General features: G+C 35.0%; 3 protein-coding genes across 5 annotated transcripts in view; 1 reads left to right on the forward strand and 2 right to left on the reverse strand.

The window, feature by feature from the left end:
* Positions 1–1,290: 1,290 nt before the first annotated feature.
* LOC131666325 (janus kinase and microtubule-interacting protein 2-like) overlaps positions 1,291–23,393 on the forward strand; it is a 70,494-nt gene continuing 48,391 nt past the window's right edge. For all 3 annotated transcript variants that reach the window (XR_009302085.1, XR_009302086.1, XM_058938908.1), the window contains exons 1-5: positions 1,291–1,489; positions 5,928–6,271; positions 6,353–7,197; positions 7,459–7,750; positions 16,796–16,909. Coding sequence is in view for 1 of the 3 variants with exons in the window: in XM_058938908.1 (XP_058794891.1) it covers positions 5,939–6,271; positions 6,353–7,197; positions 7,459–7,750; positions 16,796–16,909 (1,584 nt within the window). In the remaining 2 variants the exon portion in view is untranslated. The remainder of the gene's footprint in view (positions 1,490–5,927; positions 6,272–6,352; positions 7,198–7,458; positions 7,751–16,795; positions 16,910–23,393) is intronic.
* LOC131666337 (myrosinase 1-like) lies at positions 8,039–11,254 on the reverse strand. The gene is made up of 8 exons (XM_058938940.1): positions 11,118–11,254; positions 10,871–10,974; positions 10,489–10,622; positions 10,086–10,419; positions 9,608–9,950; positions 9,390–9,540; positions 8,883–9,124; positions 8,039–8,632 (listed from the first exon to the last, which is right to left on the reverse strand). Exons 1-8 carry the CDS (start codon positions 11,159–11,161, stop codon positions 8,503–8,505), a joined length of 1,482 nt encoding a protein of 493 aa, XP_058794923.1. The 5' UTR covers positions 11,162–11,254; the 3' UTR covers positions 8,039–8,502.
* LOC131666331 (myrosinase 1-like) lies at positions 12,928–15,536 on the reverse strand. Its single transcript, XM_058938926.1, has 7 exons — positions 15,030–15,536; positions 14,821–14,954; positions 14,387–14,720; positions 13,951–14,293; positions 13,695–13,845; positions 13,383–13,624; positions 12,928–13,290 (listed from the first exon to the last, which is right to left on the reverse strand). The coding sequence occupies exons 1-7, from the start codon at positions 15,205–15,207 to the stop codon at positions 13,173–13,175; spliced, it is 1,500 nt and encodes a 499-aa protein (XP_058794909.1). The 5' UTR covers positions 15,208–15,536; the 3' UTR covers positions 12,928–13,172.

A 23,393-nucleotide genomic window follows, 5' to 3' on the forward strand; every position in this document is an offset into this window, starting at 1 on the left:
ATTAAAAATAGCTGTCCTATTACAAGATTAATTTTATATATCATCAGAGCTATTAAACACATGTTACTAATGCCCCATTTATTAAAAATATAGGAATAGAAATGAGACTGCAAACTCGATTTCAAAATTTGACGATTTTACAGAAAATGATAATGGCATAGAGATTTACACAGACGGAAGTAAAGATAAAAATGAGAATGACGTAAGAAATAGCTTTTATCTGCTCAACATGAAACTATATAAAGCAAAGAAATATGTATCCTAAAACTTCGATATGTACAGCTGAATGTGTAACGTAAGTGACGCCTTTAATATTGTTACTAACTTTAAAAATCAAAATATCTTATCAGACTAACTAAATATATTTGAAACCCTGCAAGGTAGTCAAATAAATATCAGGTCAACCCTCACATTCTAGAAATGAAAAAGAAGTATTATGAACTTATCTTAGAAAAAATTAACAATATCGATGTGTACAATAATTATACTGAATCCCTAACATACTTTGCAGCTATAAAAATGAACTCAGTGAGAATTTGGATAATGAAAAAATACAATTTTTACTAGTTTAAAAGAACATTAAAAAAATACATAACGCTATAAAATAAATTTTATATAGAATGGACCTTGACAAAAGGCAATAATATTTCACTAACTACTACTCGAACCATTGTAGGCTTTATTTCGATTGTAAAAGATTAACGCGCGAACTTTAGTCACCATAAGTCGATATCGATCAACTCATTATAACTTAACCGCGTCTGTATTTAGGATCAGAATAATTGAAGATCCTATGTGTATATGCCGTACATCAGATCAAGACTAAGACCACTTCATAATTGGTTGCAATGCTCATTAGATAATGAACAACTAATAAAATTTAAAAAATGTTAAAATTAACATTGTATATCTAATAAATCTTATGTAAGAGTTGAATGCTTAATAAAAAAACGCAGTCCTTGCTGTACCCGTAATTCGTATCAATGAGCTAATCGTTTATGGCAGACTGGTAGCTAGCCGCAGCAGGCCGTTGGCGTAGCCGTGGTGACGTTTTACGTTGCCGAGTTTGCAATTGGAAAAGCTCATCGCACTTGCTCTCTTTGTTAAAGCTCCCTCACACTTACCTACAAACACACGCGACTACATAGCTATTGCGGATATGTAAGTGTATCAAGCTTACGTGTGCGTGTTACAAAAAAAGAAAGAGCGTCAGAGAGTGAGCGAGCGAGCGAGCGAGAGAGAGAGAGTGAGGAGAGGAGAGAGACTCGCGCTCCGTCAACGTTAAACTAGTACTTTAGTTACTGACGGTGTCTCTCACGAGGTGGATAAAATCGCAGGGCCAACATTACTTTTTCATTTTATTATAAACGCGCGAGTGTACGTGTCTTGTTAATTTTATATTCATTTTAACTTAGTTCAAAATTCAATCTTGGAACCTGTGCGTTTCTTTATGCACAAACGACCTTCTCAAGTCGTATTAACGAAGAAGGTAAGCATTCAAATTAAATGATTGCAAAATGACAATAATTGAATTTCTAGATATTTTCATTAGGGGATTAAGATTACTCTTGGGAAGTACTTTTTTTTAATTACATGGTATGGTTTAGAAAGCATTTTAAAATCGAACCTTACAGTAAGTGGACTGTAACTTGCGTTATAAATAATTTAGACTGATTTTTCTTTAGTTGAGTCAGTTATTTTTTCAATTTATTTAAAATATCAGCATGTTTTTAAAATTTTAGCAGTGTTCGCTTGAATCTATTAATAGTAAAAATAAGCTAAACCCTAATGAAAACTAGGTTATATACTACATTCAAAAATGGAATTTGTATTAATATTTAATAACGTTGTTTGTTTAATACAGCGGATGTTGTATATACCTCAACTTCGTATATATAATTTACAGAACTTTTCTATAAGTGTACATAGAAAAATCGATAAATATTCGTCAATTCGCGTTAAACTATGTAGAATGTTGCCATGATATTTCTATTTCGGTATACTAAAATGATCATTTCTAAATTCAGTTCCAATCCCAATAAGATCGACAATACATACCAAAGTCAAATAAAACAGAAGCGAGGTGGACTATTCGCGCCAATCCATTTTTTTAACTATTTACTTCTGTTTTATCCGCTTGTATAAGCATGATACGTAGTATTTTCTATTTTGTATCATGGACAGTTTAGGTTGTAGTAATAAATAGACTCAGGAAGTCTTTTCATCGTATCAATATACTTATGTTAACTTTTTATTAAGCTTTATACACTTTTAATGAATGTAACAACGAATTGTAAAAGAATATAGCAGTGAATTATAAAACATAAATATTACAAGATAACGTTTTGAATTTCGCATAAAAATACAAAAATTGTATGGGTACATGACCATTCTAATAAATTATTTTGCTTGGATGATGTATTTTTAATTATGTTCAAAATAATCTGTTAAAAATAAATTAAGAGCACTCATAGTACTTCGCATCTACTTTGCACATAGTTGGCTGGTAATCGTGTTCAGTCACAAAAGAGTGTACTACTTAGTACGCTCTATTAGAGATCATAGAGTTCGCAGCGCACATCCGTACTCATACTAACGTTAATGGTAAATTTTAGCCAGTGTACATGAATAGTAATAACACTACGTAAAAAGTATTAATACCATTATATTTTTCAATGTCATCAAATGCGAGTCTATTATTATTTAACATAATTATTTAAAGCTTTAATACCAGTACGATTATATACAAAATTTTTTATCTATACTCACAGACGGGTATGAAAAAATTTCAAAGTTCTATTTGTTATGTGAGTAATGAATAATCAGGTGCAGAAGGATCTTTTAAAAACTTTTTAGTTGTATTTCAAACATAAGCAACGATATATCTATGTTCAATTTCGTATTCTTGTTGTACATAAAAATACAACAAAATAAAAAGCTCATGCATTTTCTATAAATTTTAATAAGTAGTCGCGTTAACTAGTGACAAATAATATTTACAGATGTAATATTTTTTTGTGTTCCGAATGATATTATTTATTAAAAGTAATAGATACGCATTTAATATTGTCACATATTGCTTTGTTAAAATTCATTATTGTGCAAATTCTTTGAAGAGTGTTGAAAGGGCTTTTCTAAATTTCTGATTTTCTATCTATAGGAGTTTTAGATACACATTTTCGAAGATTTAGTAGAATTTGAACCAATAAATAATTGTTGTCGTGATAATGCGACTGTTAACGTTACTTTGTAAGATGTTAAATTCACACAATATATAATGCTACATGTAGAGGTGGAGTTTTTAGCACATGCTTGCGCGAGAGAAAGTATATAAATAGCATTAAGAAATGTCAAGACATAAAGTCTCATCTGTCTCACTCAACTTATTCTTCTTCTGTGATGTGATTATTCCATGTGTAATAATTTAATTACATAGACTGTGAAATAGTCTGCTTTAGGAAATAGCACAATAAAACGATAGACTTTAATTATGAATGAATTACGTGACTTTCATTTTTTTACAACAGCAGATTTTGAGCTATCCTCGGAAACCGATACCGCTTTCATATAAATAAACTACAGCGCAGCTGCTTCAAAAATGTCTGCCTATTTTTTAACACGCAGCGACGTTTTTGTGAATCACCGTGGAAAAACAAAATTGATCACGAATTTGACGGATTCAGATGACAAAATGTTTTGCTGTTTTCAATCAAATGTCAAATATCTGAAATCTATCGCAAAAAGTATTGATGTCACGGTTAGAAGTTCGAGATATATATAGTATGAGTGTTTGGCATTTGGTGACCTAGTTTCGCTTTCCCAGCTTCAATGCTTTTTCATCAACACTAGTGGCTCTGCAGGAAATAGCTCTCCATGCATTCTTCTACAGAGACCATATCGGAGGCAGAAATAGTTTGTTTTCGTTGATTCTGCAAGGGCTTGAAACTCGTATCGATTTATTGTTACTTATTAAGTAACTAAAAGTTGCATTTATTAAGTTAACATTTCACTAGCTATAAGTCTTTATGTTTGACAAATTTTCTCCAAAAAAAAACAAAGTTGAAAAATTTATCATGTGTTTACATTTACAAGCGTACAAAACGTAACATAAGTTAGTTGTACTACTAACGGTCAAAAAAAGATAGGCATCTCACTTGCACAGTATATATTTTTGCGAAAAATAATCGCATGGAAATAGAACTGACATAGCGTTGAAGCTTCAGATGTTGTTCAATTTATTTCTAAGCGGTTCACCTAGATCAATTAACAATGTTGTGGTGCCGATTGAATGGAGAAAAAACGTGGACTTTCGAGCTATTTCAAGCACGGGCAACTTCGCATAACTGCGGTTTCCTCGAAAAAACTTGAAACGCCGGGAAACAAATCAGTTTACAATTCCAGTCTTCCTGAAGCAACTGCGGTTCAATTAAAAAAAATCAATTAATTTATTTGTGAACGACAATCTCCGAAAAAAATTACCTTACCAATAGCTTGTCCGATTATATTCGGAATTCATGCAAAGCATTGAAAAACTTTTGAGTTTTTTAATTTTTTAATATATTATTTAAGTGTTTAAATGCCAACATTACGCCGTTGAATATTTCTTCAAATATATTATTTCAAACGAAGCGGCATTTTTCCTGTTTTCCAGCCTGCAAAATCTCAATTATAGTAAGCACGAGTGCAGCGCTATGCCGACAATATAGTTTATCGCCGTTTGTAGCTAAAACGTAAAACTGTATTTTGGAAAAAATAATGCGCTGCTAACGCAACATTTGCTTAAGACATTCACATTTAAACAATCAAGTAATATGTTCAAACATTTATGAAAAATTCAAAAGTTCGACAGCTTTTCAATATTTTGCATTAGATCTAAAAATAATTAAGTAATTAGACATGTCATTGATCAGATAACTTTATTCCAAGACTAAAGCTTCCTAATAAAATAATTGCTTTGTTTTAAATTTCATCGCAGTTACTTCAGGAAGACCTTGAACTATAAGCTGAACTATTTTTCCCTACTGTTTTAAGCATTTCTGATGAAGTGATGCCGTGCTACGTTGCGTAATAGCTCGAAAATTCATATTTTTGCTTTTCTGATTGACGCTACAGCTTTACTATTTAGTCTAGATGAGCAGCTGATAAATCAATCGTTATGCAATATCTTAAATTTCAATGCTATGTAAATCCCATTTTTATGTAATTGTTTTTCGCAGAGCTATGTGCATAGAAAGTGAGGCACTCGTCTTTTTTTTTAACCGAGTGCGGTATTTATTTGAAAAAGGTGCAACTAAATATTATATATTCATAAATATGACGTTGAAAATATTGATGTATATGTATTTTATAAACTACAGTTGCTCAAGTAAATTTATACGACCTTTGAACATAAGTAAAAGAATTATTTGAAATTGTTCTGTTTGGAGTTGAAAAGCGTTTGGTTGTCGTTTATATTTTTGATTTACACAGTCGCCTAACAATGAGTCGGTAACAATCTCGTTGTAAAAATTAAATCCAAAAATTAAAAAAAATGTTTCGGCTCTAAATTTAAAATTTAATTTACAACATTTAGAAAACGTTTTACTTTCGAAATAAAAATTTTGTAACCAAAATAGTTATTATTTTTACGTTTGATGATTAATTTTTTGTTAAGTAAATATTTATAACCTTATTGTATTTCAAAAGTATATATAATCATCTCATGCTCGACGCGGCATACTTAATTTTTTATTAATTATTTCCACTGCTCAGAAATTTAACATATTTCAATGAAACTGAGCGGTAAGATCTGTGACAAATATGGTGTTGAGAAAATCGAAAATAATACTAACATACAAGACTCACATAACCTAGTATATGTAAGCGTGGTTGTTGGAAAGTAAGAAAGGTGCTTGGTATGCTATTATAAATAATTGTGCAAATGACAGAAACGACCAGAATGAATCCCCGAGCGAGAGACACCGTCACCTCGACGAGAGCGACCAACTCGACGACGAACACGACGACGAATTTAACGACGACCGGGGTGCGCTTGGCGAACTCGACGAGGAAACGTCGCCAGCAGCCACAGCAGCAACAGGTCCACCGTGGTCGAGCTGAGGACGCCTCGAAATCGCACCCCGAGATCAAGCCGCCGCCGGTGAAGGCCCGGCGGCGAACAAGCAAAGCAGTCACCGAGAGCACCGAGCGCACGTCCAGCAAGAGTCGCCTCGGTGACTTCTTATCTACCTTGGCTTCTCGCATTCGCGGACCCAAGCATTCCAGTGTCATGGTAAGCTATCGCAATGTATCGTGTCGATATCTGTCGTTGCGACTCCGTCAACTAATCGACTGCTTCGGCCACTCGCGATAGGATGACCGTGAGAAATCGAAGAATTGGCAAGTCGTCGACGCGACACTGCAGCCGTCGATGAAACCAGATGAGGACGAAGTGGCAGAAGACCACGAGGCTGCAGGCAGCAAAAGGCGAAAATTGGAGCCCAACGAGTGTAGTATCGTGCATCATCAGAGCGTTGGCGTGGCCCTGAAAAATGTGGGCTTTAGGTCAGTCGAGCGGCATCGCGATGGAGAAGCCACCACCACCGAGGGCGGCGATCCAAGCGTCGAAGCAACAAAGGATGTGCTCGAAGAACAGCCAAGTGTCGAAGTGGCGGAAGGTGCGGCTGTGCACAGTGAAAGTAATACTCGGGAAGAGTGCAATGAGTCGGGTGGATTGGAAAATGTTGGGGAGAATGGCGCGTCGATATCCGGTGAAAAGGGGGAGCTGAGCGAAGAACCGAGCAAGTCGAATGCGAGCGTGGAACGCAGTGTCTCGAATCTGACGGTGAATCTGGAGTACCGAGGAGTCGCGGAGTTGAACAGGAATAGCGGCCGGAAAGCGGAAGTCAGCGCGAGCAGCGGCCGCGAAAGGGATCGCGTCGAGTCGGAGGTCGGTAACTGCAGCAGCCGATACAGCTTGCGCTCGATGATGAAGTCCGCGCGGCGCGACGACGACGCCACTCGGCTGCGCAAAACCATTCATTGGCTGGAGGAGGGCGGCCGCCGGCTGCGGCAGGAGCTGACCGAGGCTAGGTCGCAGATCTACGAGGAGCGCAAAGCCGCCAAGTTGGCTCGACGCGAGCTCGAGGCTGCCGTCAAAGAGGCGCGCAACGCCGAGGCGGCCAAATACGCTAGCGTCGTGGTCGAGCTCAAGGCTAGGTAATATTACCTCTCTCTAACATCTATATATGCCTTACTGAACTACTTTAACCTTTCAATTTATAGTATTGATGCACGACCGTTCATTTGATTTTTTCGAAAACTCGAAGCTCGCTGTGCTTCCTAAAGCTCTACATGTGTTCGCATTACACCCTTTTCCAATTAACAATCAAATATTTTTTTTGCTTTTATTTTCAACCACTCCCTGGACCTTCGATCGGTTGGCTTGCAAATCATTTTAATTAGTACACTTTTCCAAAGGTTGGCTCAGTCGCCATCACCTTCTGTAAACGATTGTCCATCAAGTTCGTCAAAGACTGACATTTTAAAAGACGAAAATCACAGGCGAGAGGTGGCTGCACTGAAAAAACGTCTTGCCGAAGCCGAATCAACTATTCAAAAGCTTAAAACTAATTCCCTGGATCGCAGTCGCGTCAGAAAGAAAACCAAAGAGGATGAAAGCGTCAAAGCTGGCAATGCAGAATTGCGAAAGCTTGCAATCGAAGTTCAAAACTTACGTACAGCTAATAAAAAGCTCGAAGAGAAGTTACACGTGAGTTAATTAGTTCTTTCATAATTTATTTTTATTCCATTAATATATCATATGAATTAGAAATTGTTGTACGTTTTTCCCATATTTTTTCATACATCTGTACTTTAAAAAGAAAGATAGTAGCATTATTTTCAATATCATCATTTCACGTAAAAGTTTCGATCCCCATTCACATGGCAACCGTATCAACATCGACGTATAAAATAATCAAGTATAGTTTTAATTCATATAAACAGAAAGTATTATCAGGTCGATATAAAAATAATAAACTTGCAGACATTTTAGATGCAAGATACTATTGCATTCAATTTTATATTTTTGACATAATTATTTTTTGATTAACAAGCTTTTTGTTCAGTTAGCTATTAGTCATTAATTATTCGCTAAAGCGCGAAAATATTATATATTTATCAATAAACAATGAGTCTTCGTGCTTTTAGTGATGTAAATACTATGAATGAATCATAACATTGTTTTATTTATTTCTAATTACGACATAGATGAATAAAAAGTAAGATAAAAAACTAAATAGATTATTTGTACCTAAATGTAAAAGATAATAGTAAAACACTATCTTTATCGTGTAGATTCCTTCAATGGACGATCGAAAAAAGTTATTTCGATGCGTAAGAATACTTTTGATAGCGCCAGGTATTATTGCCTCCGTGTGGTCTCTATTCCCTGTTGTCTTCTTTCGTCTCTCAATACTTCTGCTTAATGAGTGATTTACCACATAATCTGATCACTTTTTATTAGTAATCACTATTTATTGGTAAAACCTTACGTTCTCGCAAAACTTGGGAAAACCATGAAGCTGATTTTTTTGGCATTCGCGTTCTGTTTGGATTATTGAAATCAACTTGAAAAAGTCCATACTTCTGACTAAAATGAAAAATTGCATTATAACAAAAGTGAAAGGAAAAAAATTACGCACTTAAAAAAATATATTGTTTATATGGCTTTCATATTAAGATATTTGAAAGAACAAACTAGAAATACCGTTTTAAATACGATAAATCATCGTCATAAAAACAATGCATTTAATGTATTAAGAAATTAATATTTTATTTAATTATTATAGATTTAACTTGCTCAATGTTTAATTAGCAGACATAAGTTAGAACTGACTCACCTATAACCAAACTCCCATTCGAAATTATCTAGAAGACTCCACACTGTGTAAGCTTTTACATTGACTTTGTACTTTTTGACAGCGACAAGCATAGCTTTCATATATAAATGCAAATATTTGATCCTCAGTGTATCATCTAAGGTGCCCATGTCAGGAAGTCCATTTTCAGTAACAAAAATAATAGGATTTCTAAATTCTTTTTTAATTTTTCGTAACACGTCTCTGAAGCCTGTCGGAACTATCTACATGTGCAAAGTTCTACTGTGAGTTATTTAGTAGGTTTTATTGATATTTATGAATTCCGTATTAATAAATATTTATGTACCAAACCCCGAACAAGGTATTTGAAGACTATTCTGGGGACTTTCTTGAGATAATGGTATGAGCAATGTATTTATAATTGGTATTATTGGCAATAAATAAAATAAATTAAAAAAATTCCGTAAAACTTATGGAGTAAATCTGACTTGCGGTCGTTTTTCTAAAATTAAAAAATAAAGCTCTTACCTTTAAAGTATCTTTTGGAGTAGACGGCCATTTGGGATCGTAACTGTAAACTATCCCATCGTCATTTATATAAATTGTATTATTCGGTCGAGGTGCTGGTGATACAAGTTTCGAGCTATAATGATTTAAACCCATAAAATCGGCTGTGCCTCTACAAATAATTACAAATATATTTTTTTGTATGCATTATTAAAATATAATAGATTGTCTCTTCTTACTTTATGTAACGAATCCACTCTTTTGAAAAACTCGGTAGTCTTGACTTCTTCAAACCTTCAAATTTGCTATTTTCAGCTATTCTTTGTTTGATTACCTCGGGATAATCGCCAGTTTTAGAAAAAATTGGATGCCCGTATCTTCCGCATTGGTATTGAAAAGCTACTTCTGGTGAAACATGATCGTGTTTATTTTTTGGATAAAAATGGTAGCAATCCAATACAATTCCTATCTTTCCTTGTTGTTGTAATCGAAATTCACTGTCATAAATGTGATAGGCTCGGGCATGAGCTTTCAACACATTGTGACCGCATAGATATTCGGCGTATTTTCCTATTTTCAATCCTAAAATTGGAAAATTGTGAATGTTCAATTCTTTAAATATCTATTGGCTATTATACAACATCATCGAGAATGAATCGTTAACTGTCGATTTACGATCATTAAATAAAATCATACAAGAAAATTATAGCTACCTACCGGGGGCATATTCCCCTGTATAATAACCGCTCTCGCAAATTGAACTTGGTTCGTTGATTGTTATAAACATTTCCACTCGATTGCCAAATTCCTTAAACAGGATCTTAGCATATTCACCAAATAGATCAACCATTACTTCATTAGTCCACCCGCCAATATCTTGAAATATTTGCGGATGATCCCAATGATACATTGTGAGTATCGGCGTGATATTGTATTTGTCCAATTCATCTAATAAGTTGTGATAAAATTTAATTCCATCTTTACTGATAATGTTGGCGTAGCCTGTTGGTAGAATGCGGGACCAACTGACAGAAAAACGATAAGAATCTACCTACGGATAACGCACAATTCAAAAAGTCTTCTCATTAGAATATCACTTAGTCAACAAAATTCAACTGACCCCCAGTTTCTTCAGGAGTAATACATCATCTTTGTATTTGTGATATGAATCGCAAGCAATGTCACCATTATCTCGATTTCGTATTTGTTCCGGTTGCACATGCGTATATCGGTCCCACAAGTTTTCACCTTTATCTAAAATAATTATTTGTAAATCGTATTATTTGAAATTAACTATATGAAATTGCATATTACAAGTTATTGCAATATGTAATTTTTATACTGTTCATGTATCTGTACTATACTGTACACATGAACGACCGGTAAGATGAAAAAGACACTTGTAAGATAATTAAATGGGTGAATACGAGCCACTGGTGGTTCGTAGCAGAGTCTATATGCAAGTATTATGCGTATTGTAAATAATTACTGTAAATACTAACCGCTCACATTCCATGCTCCTTCAATTTGATAAGAAGCAGTTGCAGCTCCTATGATAAAGTCATTTGGAAAAGTCCAATCTTCTTGTCCACTTACAGATAAGATTCTAAAGCGCAAAAAATTGTTTTGTAAGGCTCATTTTTCATACATGCATAGAATTTCAAAGTATAATTTAAGATAAAGTACATTTTTTAAATATACACCCGAAATTCGGCTTTCATTTGAAAATACAAATTGAAAGATACTCACATCAAGCATATTACATATCCAACTTTGTTGTAAATATAACACATGTTTATCACTGTGTATTATTGATTATAAGTAAATCTTATGAAATTTTGATTTTGAATATAAGTGATGATAATCTCATAAGCTTTGTCAGCAGAGTTTTCGAGCTGGAAATATATATAAATATTTATATACCACATATATATTTTGCTAACATTTACAAACATTGTTTTAAATATCTGATAAGTTTAAAGTTATCGCTACAAGTACACTTACTTTAAACTCTGATAAATAATTATAATCGTAAATCAAATTTCAAGATATGGCTCTATTGTGATATAATAAATTTAAATAAAGTTGAAAAAATCAAAGGTTTTCGTAAGAATATGAAAAGGACTGAGTGTATAACAGAAGTAAGTCCCTGGTAGAGTTTTTTTTCTAGAAAGACGTAATTGTAAGTTAGACATGATCTTGTAAATAACGAACTAAGTGCCTTTGACGCACAAATATTGCATGATCGATAGAGATTATTTTCGGTAGTTACTTACAAAAACATCCACCAGTTCTCACAAGTTTGACTTAGAATGAAAGCAAACTAGCTATCTTTCTTCACGCAGCAATGGACACACCGACACTGTTACAAACGTGCGAGATTGGTTCTTTCTCTCTTTTTCTTTTTTGCGACTGTTTATAGCCGTCATGAAAGCAAAAGATGATCGCACGAACTAAATTGAATGATTAGTTTTAACCTTATGGTTTAGTACTCCGTTTCAGAGTTTATAGGCACAGTTTTGAAATTAATTCAGATGAATATTATTAGAACATTACTTAACTTTACTTAATATGAAATTAATAAAATTATATTAGCCAAGTGTAATTTGTAAAACAATTTTTTTTCTTTTTGTAAATTGATCAAAGCACTGTGCAAAATAAACTTTCTGATTTACATATATTGTTTTTCCAGATTTATTCTCTATATCATGCAAGCAGTATGTTTATGAGAAGCTCTAAATGTTTCAAGTATCCAAAAAAATGCTAGTAAACATTGAATTATACAAATCGAGCATCTTCCACGAAATGACAAGTTATTTATAGAAGAAGTTGAGAAAAGATAATTATTTTATTTCTTAAAAACTTAATATATGATCGCATTTAACAGATAAAATTGAACTTGAAATTTGATAACACCTTATTATATTAGTTTCTACTCAATAACTAGTCACCAAAACAGGTAATTTTCAATAAAATTACTTTCAACAAAATTGTTATTGTTTTATATATTTTATTATAATGAAATCTTTACGATAAACATAACCTCACTGAAGCATGCGACAAGTAAATTTATTTGTAACTGACAACTTTTCCTGGGAACGTAAACACTGATAGCGATATATACATTTTGATTATTTGGATGTAAGTTTCCGTTTATTATCATTTTACTTAAATGACATGACACATGCTTCTCTTTCAAATTAAATGGTGATGAATAAATAAAAATTGCAAAACCAGTTTTTAAATGTAGCATACCAAGTAAATTAAAGAATTAGTATTCGTTTGGCATATATTCCGATTTGAGACAATTCAATTTTACACGAATTATCGAATTCTGTTTATTTAACATAATATTTTATTAATTGAACAGAAAAATTAAAATAGTATTCAATCATTTGTCAATTATCAATTAATCCTTTCTTCGTTGTTTGTATAAAGATGTAATGTCAAATTATATTTCATTTTTTGAGAAAATAATATTTTATGTTTCACAATCAATACAAAAAAATTATGTTTAATATACAAAATATAAAAATTTTTGTAGAGTCAAATCTTATAGAACAGATATCCATCACAAAACGAACCCGATAAAAGAAAAGTAGTCAAAGTGAAACAATTTTTCCGTAACCTTTAGTGTATTTTTCAATTATTGTAATTAATAGGTAATTTTTATTATAATTATTGTAACAAAGAAAAGGAGAAATCGGAAATATTTATAAGGTTTCAACATTCAATTTATACAGCTAGATTATTAATTAATCATTTTAACTCTCTTTTTCTTGTTAAAAAATGTTATTATTTTCATTAATACGGTTCTAATTTACGTGATGCTAATACTTTTTTCAGCCACATAGCTGACTTTTTTGGAGTACGCGTTCGATTTGGATCATTAAAATTGACACTAACAAGACCAAATTTATCTCTGAAATTGATAATTATATTGGTATTATTAAAATATAATTAAACGTTGAATATTTTTTTTTATACAAAATTATAACAATATTGAATACTAACACATATCCTCTGTTCCACTCAAAGCTATCCAAAAAGCTCCAAACTGTATAAACCTTGACATTGCATTTGTCTCTTTTCATTGCTGTAAGCATTTCATTCATGTACGCATGTAAGTAGAAAATTCTCATTGTATCGTTGATGGTGTTAGCATCGGAAACACCGTTTTCTAGTATGTAGACTGGAGGGTTATCATATTTGTCTTTAATTTTTCGTAATATATCAGCTAATCCTCTTGGTACAATCTAGAGCAATGAAACATTGTTTGCTTTTTCCTACATTACAATGGAAGATCAGCAATTTTATTTATCAAACCTTTAGCCATGGACTTTGAGCTGAAAGCCATTGATCGTCAATTGAATAAATTAGATCCGCATCGTCTTGTACTTGCGTATTTGAATTGTTCAGTAGAGGCTCTACAAGATACGTAGTGTAATGGGTGAGTCCAAAGTAGTCTGAAGAACCTCTAAAAATAAATTTTTCAATAACTTTCATGCAAGGAAATCATTATCGAATTATGTATTGAATAAGTTTTTTGTATATTTGTTAAACGTCGAACATTATATCTCACTTTATGTATTGAATCCATTCTTTGGAAAAACTTGGCAATTTAGACTTTCTTCGACCTTCTAATTTACTTTTTAGTGCAAGTTTTCGTTTCATAAGCTCCGGATAGTCGCCGTTTTTTGAAAAAATTGGGTTTGCACCCCAGCCACATTGAAATTCAAATGCAACTTCAGAAGACTCTAAATCATTATTATTTTTACTATAATAGTGGAAACATGGCGTTATGATACCGATTTTACCACCATATTGTTTTCGAAATTCTTTGTCATATATGTGGTATGCTAAAGCATGACCTTTCAACATGTTGTGCATACATAGATATTCACCCCACGAGCTCAAATTCAAACCTAAAAATATATTATCATGAATGAAATATACTTTAAAAAGCATCTCATTATGTCCCTTAACAAATGGGACTGACTGATATTGCAATTACTTACTTGGCGCAAAATCAACAGTTCGATAACCTGCTTTACAAAATATATACGGCTCATTTATCGTAGAAAAAAATTTTACTCTAGCCGCAAATTCTTTAAATACGAGCAGTGCATAATCAGCAAATAGGTCAGCCATAATTTCATTTGTCCAACCGCCTAATCTTTCGAGACTTTGTGGGTGATCCCAATGATAAAGTGTTATAAATGGTTTTATTCCATATTTTTCAAGTTCATCTAAAATATTGTGATAATATTGTATTCCATCTTTATTGATGTAATCCGTGTAGCCTGTCGGCAATATTCTTGACCAACTCAATGAGAAACGGTAATGATTAATCTTAAAAGAAAAATTCACATTTGTTACGGGTTTAGAACTAATAAAAACTTGTTAACGTTGAATTCGACAAAACAGTTAGGCATTTTACTATGAAACTAACACCTATGTCGCTCATTAATTTGATGTCTTCTTTATATTTATGGTAAGAATCGCAAGCAACGTCTCCATTAGACCTGTCTAAAATTTTTTCTGACGAGTGATGTACCAAATAATCCCACAAATTTTCGCTTTTGCCTATAATATATAGTCTAAATTTGAAATGAAATGCAGAAATGTGATTGCAAAATGGAAAATTAAAGAAATATGTACCACTTTCGTTCCATGCACCTTCCACTTGATATGACGACGACGCTGTCCCGATGAGAAAACCATCAGGAAATGTATAATCTATTTCTTCTATTCCATTGGATGTTTTATAGATTACCAATGATATTAAAATAATTAAAATACCACATAAGTACAAATTCAGTAATTTTATTTTACACATCTTGTAAATTTTTAATTCACGATAGAGTTAAATATATCGATGCATCTATATGGATGAATAAAATTACGAAGAGGATTGTAATTTTTTATACCTTGTCGGTGTAATATTTATAGATAATTAGATTGATAACGATGAATTGTAACAATGGAGCAATTACACTGGGGCAATGAAATTAATGCTATGATAACATTCTTCAGAACTAAAATATTTAGTTTTCTTTAACTATGTTAGATATTTGTTAAGAAAACTTGTTCAATTACACAAGTACCGAATAACTTTTTGAAAATGTTTAGTGATAATTGAATTGTTTCGTGGTTTTGAGTTTTCAAAGTGCGTACATATACAAACTGATACTGAAACTCATTGGTCTGCTTACTTTTCTTTTCTTTTCATTTATCATCGGTAGTTATGCCTAGCGTGCTTCGCGTTCTTATCTTTTTAGCCTTTTTGTCGGACTCATTTCAAAGCATGAATATAGATAAAAACATTTATTGACGAAATGTGAAATTCGAAAATTCAATATTTATTAAATATTCCCGTGATTTGAAATGATACATAGTCGTCTATATTATTTATTGATATAAAATATGTAATGACGTGTATAGTTGATACTCATAATTACAAATTGCAATGAATGAAGCTTTATGATTTTATTGTATAGTGCCCTGTATTAAAAAAATATAGTTTCAAAAACAGGATATAAATATGTAATATAAGTATAAAAACGTTATAGATTTCTATAATTATATTGCGTATTCTTCACGATGTAAATGACAGACTTCGGTATACGTCCACGGTAGTAACTAGTGTATCTTTAAACAATTTTTCTAATATTTTACGTCACTGAATAAGCCGAAATCATTTACAATATTTTATCGAGATAATTTATCCATTTATATTTTTTATTGTTTATTTTACTCATTCGAAGCTAAACTTTCGTATAAAGCAAAACTTAATTAAGTTTTTTATCGAATCATCAGTTGGTTTTTATTATAAAGTTAGACAATCAAATGAATTTATTTTTCTCTTCGTAATCTTACATAAAAGTAACTTAAAGTTCGAACTATTAATACTCTACGAATATCTGCAAAAATCACATATATACGATCACACAATAGTTGATCACGTGTCTATTTTTCAGCCAATCAGATCGTGAATAAACTGGCTTCTTTTTTTTCAGCTTCTCTTTCTTATATATAGCCGAATGAAAAATGATGAATGATAAAACCAGGTTTTTTTATAGATGCTAATAATGATAATCGCGCGATAAGTTCTATGTATCGTTTATCTATTATTTATTTGTCAACAAACTCTTTTCTTGATTGAAATTGGCAATTTAGATTGAAGATTCATAGTCGCGCAACATTTGATAGAAGGCATGCGGGTATGAAATAAAAAATGAAAAAAGTAAACGCGAAGAGAAATTATAGATTTATTTATGCTTGATAGAGGCAAGATATTAAGAAAGAATGACGAAAATTGTGAGGAACTTGAAAGCCACGTATGGAATGACGAGTGTGCTCGACTACTGCAACATAACTATTTCTATTGGAACGTTTGGGTCTTACGTGTGCTATTAAAATTGTAGGTTGCCGAGGAATCTGCAAGGGCACGAGCTGCAGAGCTGCGGGCGCAACACGAAACTCACGAAGCGGAATCGGCTGGCATCCAGAGGGCTCTCCGTAGCGATACAATTAAATTAGTAAGTCGTTAATAATTATCAACTTTCAATTTGCGAAATATGATTGGCTTTAAAATTAGACAATTCAGCAGCCGTCGGTGATGGTCTCGTTGCGCACTGCGTTTCGTGCAATGCCGATCGAAGCTCACGTGCAACTTGCAACGATTAAGTCGCTCGGCGTTGAGATTTTATCGATATTTTCGGCCTGCTCCACTGAATGAAGGGGCAACCGAGCAAGATCGTGCAGCTCTCTCGAGGATTTCTTGGAAGCTGCCGCATGCATCAGATTCACTCGCGCCTCCATGGCCCGGGGCTGCTTGCTCGGGATAGACATTCGATGCGCGAGCTCACTCCCACGGATCCAGGTGGTGGAAGCAAAGCGTGCGCTCACTGAAAAAAAAAAAATAAATAAATAAACGAGACAGAGTAGAGGCGGATGAGCCCGCGGGCTACGCAGTTTCTGGCTGCGCGGGCATTGCCCGGCATACCGATCCCGCGGCACTGTAATAACCGGCGGGCTCGTACTGGCCTCGCTTCCCATGCACACGACTCTTAGCGACTTTTACGTGCCCTGCTCCAATTTCGCGTGCATGGCCCTTCGACCGTGTCTTCTGCGCTGCCTCTTCGTGCAGCCTGCTACTCGTCGCGCACTCTGCATTCCTTCTGCGGGACAAAGGCCTATTTGTTCTCCGAAAAATTGTTTTGAAAAAGATTCCACGCTCGCCCATCCCCTTCACGGGCAAACTTCAGCGACCGCGTCTATCCGTCCGCGAGCCGACGTCTCGGACTCGCATGACGTGCCGCGGCTCCGTTCATTTTCCCGACGCGCGGTCACTGACGCTTGTGCGCCCACTGCTAATCCCGCGCGCTCTGACCATGGCTCTTATGATGCACGCCTTGAAATTTAGGGGCCCTTCGCCTTTCTCTCTCTCTCTCTCTCTTTCTCTCTACGCCGCGCCACTCCTTTCTGTACCGTGCATCGGCATTTAAAGTGGAACTTTAAACATCGCTCTGCGACTTCTCTCGCGAAATTTGAATGATCCCGGTGTATAGGTCGCCCAAGCGATGTTTATACTCTTCTTTAATTCTTTGCTACGCCCAACCGGATGCGCGCGTCTTCACGCTCTCGTGCTTCGTTGCATATTTCGCGCGCTGAATATTTTGCGCTGGATCGTCCAATAAATCTCAAGCTTATTCAGATACCACGCGTGTCTTCCATGTTACTTAAGCATCCAGCAATGAGAATCTTCACATTATCGTCAACGCAATGTTAATTTATAATTGAGCTAGTATTTGGAATGCAAACAAAGGAACGAATTATCTAAAGTAAATATTCGGTAAGAGAGTTGTGTTTATTTACGTAGGATCTGTATCCATTAAGCAGGTGTTTTTACTACGGTAGATTTTAGCCAGACGAAGTCAAATAGAACGAAGCTCAAATCCATACTTGCCTCGATCTACCTGCTCGTTTAGGCAGGTTTTTTTACCCACTTTTTCAGAATAATGCTTTACGTGCTTCAAGTGCATCACGACTCAATTGCTCATTGTTTTCTCTCTTGTTTCTTTTGGTATGGCGGAGTTTCGCCCGCATTCTACACGACGAAAGCTTGGAGCAAGTAGCGCGATGTAAAGTTGCAATTGACGAAAAAAGGCATTTCCTGAAAAAGGAAAAAAAAAAACGGTTCCGTTGGTTTCCGGCGCGGAGGCTGCAGTATATCCACTTGAAAAAAACCGAAGAAGGGTGGCACGGTAAGAGAGGAGGGGAGAGGAAAGGATGTGTGCGTAGTATAGAATGGATAGATTACCCTGAAAATAACAGCACTAGCCGACTGCCTGTGAGCGAACGAACGAAGAAAAGAAAGCGAGTAAAGTCGACAAAAACGTCTCTTCGCTCGCGCGAATGGGCTGCTGTGTGCGATACGTTCACACGCTCGCCGTTTTGTTCGTGGGCGAGTCCTAGTATTATCAGCGGGACTTTTCTCTCTCTCTCTCTCTCTCTCTCTCTCTGTCGTCGCTCGTTTGCCTGCTACTCAAGTACAGTTCTTTTTTTCCTGGAAGCAGCCAACCTTTCCAAGTTTGCAATTATCCTCGGTAAATGATCATACTCGACAAATGATACTCATTGCATGTTTCGATTAATAGAGTCGTTCGACGATTTTGCAGTAATTAGCGAGTACAACACGACCCTGGTATTTCGCGACAGGTGTCGCAACGCGAGTTTTCTCTCGTCCTTGCGCGCGCGCGCGGAGAGCCGCCTATGTGTTTAGCTGGCAGCAAGAGCGCGACACGCCTGAACGTGTGAATCCCGGACTAGTAACTCGCGTCCACGTAATGCGAGTACGTATGTATTTCACATGCGCGCGTAAACAGACTCGCTTGCTGATTGCCGTGGCGCGCTGAGTCGGCGTGGGAAACGGCCTGTCGCGCTCGGCGGGAATCGCCGAGACACATTGACGAGCCGTAGTTGGAGCCACTCGGATAAATGTGCGCAGTGCCAACGTACATATATGTTGCTATATAGGTCGAGCCCGATGGACTCGCGCGTGCGAGCACAGCGCATTCGACATTTCGCACCCGAGCGAGCATCAAATGCAGCAGCTGGAGTCTGCACTTCTCTCTTAACTATCTCTCACGGGCCTTTTGTATGCGTCTCTCGTCTGAGCTACGCCAGCTATAATGTACGTTTCACCCTTTGCCACCTGTCAAAGCATATCGCGCAGGCAGAAACTACAGTCGCCCTCGTCGACGACGAGAGCTTGCCGTTCTGCATACTTTGTCGAATGGCCCTATACCGGGATGCGCATGATGCCACGCGAAACTCATGCGTCTTTGCGTATGCAACGAGCGTACGTCAAACATGTGACAGAAGACAGATGAGAATATAGGCAGATCTGCTGATCACGCAGATTCGGCTCTGGCCTTTTTTTCTTATTTCGACATATCCTTTCTCAGCGGATTTTTACATTCCTCTCAGTTATTCTGCATTAACTTCTTTCCAAATCGACGTTGAAAATTGTTATCTCTTTGCACGATAACAAAAAATCATATCGATGCAGTAGTCTCGACATTGTTTTACTATCAGTGATCTCTTTGTAAAGTAAAAATTGCAATCTTCAATTCGAAAGTATAACGATTTATTAAGGCTGCGGCGCATTGATTAGATTCTATATATTTGCGATATTTGACATAAAAGACAATTAGCAATAAAGTTCTTACTCGGCAATTTTTTGTCTCCGTGTTTGATAAATAGGTGAGGTTTTCTTGCGCGCATTTCACACTTGATTTGTAATAGTCGTACTTATAGCGAACACTTTTTGTCGGAAGACACTTGCACTTGTGAGAATTGTTAAATTGAAAGGCGGTCAGTAGGGATAAAAAGCGAAGAATAAGAAACGAGAAAAACTATCGGATTGGCGAGAAGAAAGAATGAATGATTATGCGTGTACTGTGTCAGAGGTTGGAGTCTAATCCGGTCTTTTCAAGGATATAAGTCGCGCGATATTATCAGCGCGCAAAATGCGGCATAGCTAGCCACTTGATTCGCGCAGCCGCTTGGACGGAGTGAATGGATTTTGTTTTATCGCCAGGATTATACAAATAAGGGCAAAGCCAGAAATGTCATTGCTCCCGCACCTACAGCTACCGCTCGCATGACTATGCACGCCAACAGTTGACATTCCGTTGTTCGCACCCTTAATTGCTACGCTTGTTCGTTCTTTATTAATTAATGATCTTATTGTCCGTTGGCTCGTGTATGTTCCTTGTGCGAAAGAATACATAGATTCTTATACGGTGAGAGCTTTACATAAGCTTGAACTCATTTGCCATCTGAATTATTATATCGGATAAAATTATTCTTCCGAAGTATTCTATATAATGGAAAGCTTTCAAATCTCTAAGATTGAAGTTCGCTCAAGTTTGGTAAATATTTTATGTAGATCCTTTTCCATCTTAAATGTTACTCAAATCATTTTTTAATGTTGCAATCGCTTATTCCAAAGTATTCAATGTATAATGAGACTTGGAGATAATGTTTGATCTTCGAAACGTACGACTTTCTCGTGAATTATCTTGTATTTATTTTAGACGTTCAATATCGATCGATCTTATCTACGAATCTACCTAATTCGCGACGGAATTGATTTGACAGATTTTGAAAACTCCTTTTTGATTTCTACAAGAAAGCCAGCATTGAAAATAATACGCTACAAAAAACAGCCAACAAAAATGAAATAGCCGAACAACTTTTGTTTGTAAATTGTCGCGTGGTATTTGTGTCATCGTAGTTATCACGCATTGGTTGTAACTGTAATGTAAGCCTGTTTTCGTATTTCGCGTGTGATTTGTGTGACTTGATATGTATCCGTATATATGTGCGACGAGCAAGGTAGACCAAAAAAAAACTAAAATGGAAGATAAAAGAAGAGAAGGCTGAGTGGAGTGATCTCGCGCTTTAGCGAACGCACGTATTGCAAACGTCTCACTCACCTGTACGTTGCGAAGAGGAGGTGCAGGAGCCCCAAGTTTAGTCCCGTTGCCCTTAAAAAAATTAAAATTGTGAATGACATGAACGCTACGTATAATAGCCGCGTATAAGCTGCTTAATTACTATGCTTTTCCAAGAATTCCTTCTTATCTCGCTCGTTTCAGGATTTCTTTTACCTCTCGTCTCCAGATACTTCTTTCATTTACCTTACGTTTGCGGGATCATTGACTTTTATAATATTCTCGACCTCGTTTATATAATAAAGGAACAGGGAATTAATGTAAACTAAATTATTTTTGCTAAAGCCCTATCAGGCCGTATGTCGCTAAAGTTATAAGTCATAACATATTATTGAAATAAAAGTATAATAAAATAATTGCAAACGTGACAATGTAGCACTTAATAGTGATGCAATACGCATTATTATATAATAAAGAGCGCGAACTAATTGAACATAAACTATCAAAATTGAAATGACTGAACCTATGCGTATACTAAATAATATTCATAATAAAGTTTTTATAACTTGAAAAATATTCAAGCAAAATTGGAATTTTTTCATTAAAAGAAAATCTAATGTTGTAATTCTCATTAGGTAAAGTAATGATCATATAAGAATGTTATAAATAGAAATTTGTATTGACTTTGCAAATAAATTCTATGATAAAGTATATGAAATAATGAAATCTCATGCAAGTTTATAACAATGAAGAGAGTGAGAAAGAGGTTTTTATTTTATTTGAAACCATGGGATTTAATGAACCCGAAAATTTTTATTCCAATCACAAAATAGCAACTAAAAATCAAAACTAATTCAATAGAAATAAGACTAGGGCTATTAAATTTAGCTAAAACTACACGCTTCTCGAAAAGTGGACGAGGTTGAGACAAAATCGAACTCAGTAGGAACAAAAACGCAGACAGCAAGACAGATAAGCGCAAAGTACCTTGCTAGTGATGCCCGGCACAGAGCTTGCAAGCATAAAAGTAACACGGCAGAATAGATCTGCTGAAATAAGCATTTGGCTAAATTTTGATACAAATATAAATATGAGCAAGAAGACTAAGTACTATGAAAAATTAAAGCTTCGCTCTACGTGCATATTCTGAACCAAATCGTTATTATCTAGAGAGAGAAAAAGAGAGGGAGAGAGAGAGAGAGAAACTCCGAGAAAGGAGAATTAGTCTGGAATGTAATTCTTTCTCTCTGTCCCTTACTTTTTTTTCTCTTGCTCGGGTGACCGTAGCACGTGCGTGGGCGGTCCATAAAGCCTTGTAACTCAGAGTTCAAGAATGCCGCTGGACTCGACAGCGTATAATAGTTTTATACCATGACAAGTAGGATTTTTTATTTGAAAAATCTCATACTCATATCTCTCGGCATGCCTGAATGTTCGTCAATTTTACAGCATTACAATTTGGATTTTTTAATACTCCGATACTCATTTCTTACATCTACACTTCTTGAGTATTCAGTTTAGAATTAAATTGTATTCTTTACATTTAAAATACCGAAACATGAAAAAAATAATGTCACAAAGACAGCTCTACAAACGGAAAGTTTAACAATCTGATTTCAAAACAAACTCGTATTATTTGAGTTGAAAAAAGGTCACCTCGATCTAGATGAACTATGTAAATGTCATTGCGAGCATTTATACGGAATGTAGAAATATTGTTACAAACTGTTAATCCAGTTACATCTGTGTAACTATAACTTTCTGAGAAACCACCAAAAATACGTTGAGATCTACGTAGACTTTTACTTACAATATCCTTTTAAAACTGCTTTTCTCTGCGTCGTAATGCATTTACATAGTTTACTCATTTCAAATACGTGCACATTGCGCTCAAAAATCGTGAAGCAACACATGTATCTCGCTGATGGCTTTTCAAATATATATATTCTGCAGAAATTCTTTCCTTTCTGCAATAATAAACTATAAATAAAAAATATTTCTATAATAATAAACTATAAATAAAAAATAATAAGATTTTAAATTTGTAATACAAGTCATA

Source organism: Phymastichus coffea, unplaced genomic scaffold (genome assembly GCF_024137745.1).
Source record: "Phymastichus coffea isolate CEN01 unplaced genomic scaffold, Cenicafe_Pcof_1.1 PCOF00003, whole genome shotgun sequence".
NCBI lineage: Eukaryota > Metazoa > Arthropoda > Insecta > Hymenoptera > Eulophidae > Phymastichus > Phymastichus coffea.